The 6143-nt window shown below is 44.4% G+C and overlaps 1 protein-coding gene across 2 annotated transcripts in view; it reads right to left on the bottom strand.

The window, feature by feature from the left end:
* Ak9 (adenylate kinase 9) overlaps positions 1-6143 on the bottom strand; it is a 108893-nt gene that overhangs the window by 59910 nt on the left and 42840 nt on the right. For both annotated transcript variants that reach the window (XR_003378370.1, XM_026787467.1), the window contains exons 16-18: positions 1859-2007; positions 1351-1507; positions 435-549 (exon numbers count right to left, since the gene is read on the bottom strand). Coding sequence is in view for 1 of the 2 variants with exons in the window: in XM_026787467.1 (XP_026643268.1) it covers positions 435-549; positions 1351-1507; positions 1859-2007 (421 nt within the window). In the remaining variant the exon portion in view is untranslated. The remainder of the gene's footprint in view (positions 1-434; positions 550-1350; positions 1508-1858; positions 2008-6143) is intronic.

Genomic DNA, 6143 nt, shown 5'->3' with positions numbered 1-6143 from the left:
CACAGACTCCTGATGAAGAAAACTTGAAATGAGCTATGAAACTGTTTACCACTGAGTAGATATTCAGGAACTCCCTGTTTATTTTGGACACAGTGGGATTTTTGCACAGTTAATGGACAATCTTTTTGATGTTAGGGACATTTTATAAGTGTAACCTGTGAGAGGCTATAAAACTTGATGGTATATACTGGGGGTTGGAGAGATGGTTCCATGGTTAAGAATGCTTGCTGCTCTTGTAGAGGACCTGAGGTTGCTTCCCAGCACCCATGTTGTGTGGCTCATAGCTACCTCTAACTTCAGCTCCAGGGGATCTGGTGAACTCTTCTGCCCTCAGTGGGCATCCACACACAACTGACACACACATATAAATAAAGATAAAATCTCTGAGAGCAGGGGCATGTTCAGTGTGTAGCGTTTTTCGGTCTACACCTTACCGTATTTCCTCCTCTTCCTTTTTCTTGATTTGCAGTTCATTTTGTAATCTCTCTAAAATCTTAGCATCAATCTCTGACTTATGCTTTAAGTACATTCTATTTAAAAAACATTTTCCTGAAATATAGAAGAAAAAAAATTACTTTGAAATTGCATAGAGTGTGGCCTGTTATGGAAATTAACTACAGAACAGCCTTAGACTTTGCACACACAAATTTCCCTGTAAGTTCTCATCCAAACAGAGCTCCAAGTCTTTAAAAAGTTTAGTAGGATGTCTTAAATCTTTTTTTGAAAGGCATATGCTACTATGTGATAAATAATGAAAACATGAAAAAAAAACTGTTCACGCTGGGAATTCTTATTTCAAATATTTTTTTAAAGATTTTTTTCTTACATTTGTGTGTGTGTGTGTGTGTATTTGCATGCACATGTGTGTGTGTTTGTATGTACACTCATGTGCATGTATGGCAGTCAGAGGACAACTTGTGGAGAGTTGGTTTTCTCCTACCGTATGGGTCACAAGCATTGAACTCAGGTTGTCAGGGTTGACTGAACAAACATTTACCCCACCGCCTCTCAAATATATTTTCTTAAAAGGTGAAGTGGTAGACTATTTAAATTCGGCGTCAGGATTGTACCCAGTGTTGACTGACAAGTCACAGCTACTGACTGAGAGGGGACGCTGGCTACTGAGGCCTGCTAGAACCTGCTAGATGCTTCGGTGGTGCGGCACCCCAGGCCGCCTTCTCAGTGGGTGGAAACATCACTTCGCACATCATTTGGTCCTATGGACACGGCTAGGGTGGTAGTCGGGGTGGTATTTCTGTCTAAAGAGAGTTCTCCATTCTTTATTTTAACCAACATAAATGTCAGCAACAAACATTTTACTTTAAGTTTAGATAATCAATATTTACCAACCATTGTTATCTGCATCTGTAAAAGAGATAACCAAATCAGGTACAATTCCTTTTTCAATGAAGGCCATCCACAGATCTCTTATAACAGGGCAGTTGTCCACAATCCATCCTCCATATTTTTGGGCACCAGGAAACCTGTTCCTGTTGTCATCTGTTACCTGTGAGAACAGCACCATTGTGAGTAGGCAAGTCACAGATTTATGGTGTGTTTTTCTTGTAGGACTCCAGCCAGCAACTTCTGGGTCCTGACTCTGAGAAGAAAGGAAGACTGACTTCTGGGGATATGGGGAAAAGTGGAACGGAAACAGGGGGGCAGTTACAATCATTTCTTTGTAGTCATGTAGAAAATTCTCAAGAGCTATGAAACATAGAAGAAATGACGTGAACAAAAGAGCACGTGAGTTTGAAGACTGGGGTAAAAAAACACTTTGGGACAACTGGTCACAAACCAAATGGACATTCTGAGTTTCTAAGTCAATGAGAGACATAAAAAGTTTGGGAAACTTCACCTCTTTGATGATTTCCTCTAGTAGCTCAGCGTGTTTCTCATACGGCTGCTCAAAGTTCAGTTCCTTGGCGTGTTTCAGCGTGTCCTCTATGAGGAAAAGCACCTCAGGGTGGTTCTCATTCACTTCTTCTATGGACTCTTCTGTGGAGACTAAAGTCAAATAAGTTGACACAAATTTCATCCCTAGGCTCATGAACAGTGTTACTTGAGATAAGACATGCAGCTACCGTGTGGCCTAAAGTCTTCCTTGTGTTACCAATGCACCTGCTGGAAGACAAGAGTAAAACCATATGATCACAAACCAGACGAGACACAAGCCAGTGCAGCAGTGTGAAGGTCATGTCAAGGACGCCATGGAGGGACCTGAGCCTCCAGGAGTGAAGGCAAGATTAAGCAATGAGGAAGGAAATCACACAAGATGAGCGCTTCAGTTACCAACAAGAGTCTCGAGCAGTGGCGGGGAGAGCAGCGGGCAGGCAAACTGGAATTGGTTGGGGGAAAAGTTGGCAGAGACTTGATTTTTGCTTTCATTCCTGGCACGGCTGAGGGGACTGCCCTGTCTTTACCACTTAACGCTGTGTGTATCTACCCCTCCAGTGAGGCCGGGGCTTGGCTGTTCCTTCTGGTTGGACACCTTCTGCATTTCCAGTCTTGCTTTGTAACTACTGCTTTCGGGCTCCACCTGTTTGTTAGCTTCTGTCCAGAGCCCCGATGATCTCAGCTCAAAGGCCTTCAAAGGGCAATTGCCTCCTGCCCCTCCTGCACTCTTTGCCTTAGAATGTACTCAGGGAAGAAAGAGACACGGCTCCTTGAGAGCAGGGCAGAACAGTCCAGAACTGTGGTCTCTTTCTGGAGCCCTGGAGGAAGGGGGCAAAAAAGTCACAGCTAGACCCTTGGCTCCTTGCAATGAATGTTTGCCAGTAAGGTTGGTAGGACAAAGGGTCTACTCCATGACATGCTGAGCCTCCCTCCCCCCCCCGTGCCTCTAGGCGGAATGAAGAGGTGTTGGAGAGGGGGAAAGAAGGAGAAGCAAAGAGGTTTTTGATTTTTTGTTTTGTTCTTATTTTTGTTTGCTTGTTTGCCTTATTTTGTTTCCTTTTGTGGGGGTGAAGGGAGGATGGGGGGACCAGAAGCAGAATTGGGGTGCATAATGTGCATGATATGGAACTCCCAAAAAATCAACAATGAAGTTGAATTTAAAAAATGTCCCAAGGGCTAAGCTGCTTGGTTCTCTTGCCTCTGTCCTCCCTTTTGACAGCATGCTTCTGTCAAGGCCACTCATGTGCCCAGATGGAAACATGAATTTCCTAGCTCTCCTTACAGTTTGGAGAGTCAATAAAATGTAAATGGGTTTGGGTGAGGGTGTTGGGGAACACTGTTTTAAGGTATATGACTTTTGTTTATGCTGCATTTGTTTAACTCTGTGAAGCTGTGTTACTTTGCCTGTCTAAAACACCCGATGATCTAATAAAGAGCTGAACAGCCAATAACGAGGCAGGAGCAAGGATAGGCGGGGCTGGCAGGCAGAGAGGATAAACAGAAGGAGAAACAAGGAGAATGAGAAAGCAACGAGAGAACAAGAAAAGGAGAGAGGACCCCAGGGGCCAGCCATCCTGCCACACATCCAGCCACAGAATAAGAAGGGAAGTAAGATGTACAGAAGAAAGAAAAGGAAAAAGCCCAGAGGGAGAAGGTAGAGGGGCTAATTTAAGAAAAACTGGCAAGAAACAAGCCAAGCTAAGGCAGAGCTTTTGTGAGAATTAGCCTCCGTGTGTGGTACCAAGGACGGCAGAGCAGAGAGACCAGCCATTTTCCAAATGCTCTATCACAGTTTTTAAGAGTTCTCTTCAATGGCTTCCTGTTTACGTTGTTACTATTTAGGGCGGGCGCATTGGGATGAAGGTAGGGTTTGTCACAGAAGTCTTCCATGTCCCCCTTTCTTAACTGTGCATCTGTAGTCATTGATATCACTGTCAGAGTAGTGTATTCGCTGTTTGCTGTCTGAGAGCCTGGGTCAGGGGCTTCCATGTGTCTGGCACAGACCACATACAGGGCTTCCAGCTGTAGTAGGGCCACAGACCCAGACAAGGCCCTCCAAAGTGAAAATCAACATGGCTTCAGGCTGCAGCACAGACCTCCAGACATCTGCCTGGCCTAAGGTGCAACTTGTGCCAACACAAACCAAGACATGGCCCTTGGTGGCATCACAGACCCAGACATCACTATGACCTTAGGTGGCATTGCAGGCTCCCCCCGGTGGCAGCACAGCCCACAAACTTCAACATGGCTTCAGGCAGGGACCTCCACTTGACGTTCATTGGCAACACAGGCCAAGGACATCACCTCAGACCCCGGCTGTAGCAGGACTTTGGACCATGACACTACCATGGTCTCAGAAGGCAGTGCAGGCCACTCACATGGAATGGGCTTTGGGGGCAGCATGGCCCATGGCCACCAACATGGCTTCAGGACACAGCACAGGCCATCCTCATTTGTATGTTGTTAAGTGATGACATGGTCCTCAGATATCAACTCAGACCCCGGCCACATCAGGACCCCTGGCCCACACATGGCCCTCAACAGCATCATGGGACACAGTGGAACTCTGAGGAGGTCCAATCAAGAAAGCGGACAGTTCCTCATCTTGGGCCTTCATCATTTCCCAGAGCTAGGGTGGTCCTGTGCCAGGGGCTGAGCCTGCATCTGTTTAAGCTCTGGGCACACCATCCCGTTGACCCCATTGGGCAACGACGTGATCCCCTGTTGACCTCAGCCCTCTCCCACGCCTGCCAGAGTGCCTACTTTTCTACTAGATGAAGGTCTCAGGACCTCCTGTTAGTTGTGGGTGTGCCGCTGCTTTCTTCTTCATCTGCGGATAAAACATTGCTAAGAACTTGTGCTGAGCACTAAATTACACAGGCTTGGATTCTGAAAAAGTTTGGTATGGGCATAATTCAGATAAGAGTCATAACATTCAAATAGCTAAACATACCTGTCAACAGAAAAAAATTAAAAATAACAACCTGTAACAAAGCTAGGATTTTGGTTTTATATATTGCCTGTGAATCTAAATTTTCAAAGAATTTAAAATACCTTTTCTGAGCAACAATCTCGAAGTCCAGAGGCCATGGCCTTGCAGTTGGCCTCACAGTTGGCTTCAGGAAGGGGAGGCTGTCAACATCAGCACCCACTGTGGGTAGACGCCCTGGTGCCTGCTGCTAAGTTGGACTGCTTGGTGTACAAAGGGGCAGGGCAGTCTGGGAGAGGGACTGTAGGGTGCTGTGGGAGCTCAGCAGCATCAGAGGTGGGCTCCTAGCAGCTACTTGGTTACATGTGGGCATATGGTGTCCCACTGTGAAGAGTACACACATTCACATGCGTGCTTGTGTGTGTGTGTGTGTGTGCGCGCGCGTGCGCGTGTAAAGAGGGTGACACATACAAGTTTCTAACAGTGTCTGGTCCATTCTTACTAGTTCAAAATAAAAACCAGGAAAAGCAGGCATGTTTGAAACAGTAGGAGGAAACAAACACTATGAACTGTGTATTCATCAAATTATTGCTGTGCCTTAAAACCAAATACAAAAAGATTGAACAACAACAACAAAAAGTTAACCTAACAAAAAACTCTTATAAAACCAGAGTGCCAGAGCAAAACTTTTTAAATCCTAAAAGTAAAAGCATAAATAATAATAGAAAAACAATTGGTTGATGATGAAAAATGCCTCCATTAATTCATCAATAGCAAGATGATTTAGAAGACAAACTACTCAATTTTGAAAAATAAAAACGCTGAAAAATAAGAGACTAGCATAAGATATTTTTGAAGAGACAATTTGGAAAATATGATGAAAAATAAAAATCATCACCAATGTAAAAAGAAATAAAAGCAAAAAAATAATGAACAAGCAATGACATATATAAATATATGTAGATTACTGGATAATCTGAAATAACTTTTATGCAAAACATTTTTTCTGTAGCTTCATATTCATTGACATAGTAGTTCTACTAATAAGAATATCCAGCTAAAATTTATATTGAAATGCATTAAAATATTGTTTATGGGAGCAAAAAAGTAACACAAATTTATAATATAAAGAACTAGCTTGGGGCTGGAGAGATGGCTCAGAGGGTAAGAGTGCTTACTGCTCTTGCAGAGGACGTGGGTTCGGTCCCTCACCCACACGGTGACTAACTGCCTGTAACTCCAGTTACAGTGGCTCTGTGCCCTCTTCTGACCCCTGTGGGTTCTAACTGCCTGTAACTCCAGTTACAGTGGCTCTGTG

The sequence above is a fragment of the Microtus ochrogaster genome, linkage group LG9, assembly GCF_000317375.1.
Source record: "Microtus ochrogaster isolate Prairie Vole_2 linkage group LG9, MicOch1.0, whole genome shotgun sequence".
NCBI classification, from domain to species: domain Eukaryota; kingdom Metazoa; phylum Chordata; class Mammalia; order Rodentia; family Cricetidae; genus Microtus; species Microtus ochrogaster.
The sequence above is the reverse complement of the archived record's forward strand: the minus strand, read 5'-3'. Positions and strand labels throughout refer to the sequence as shown.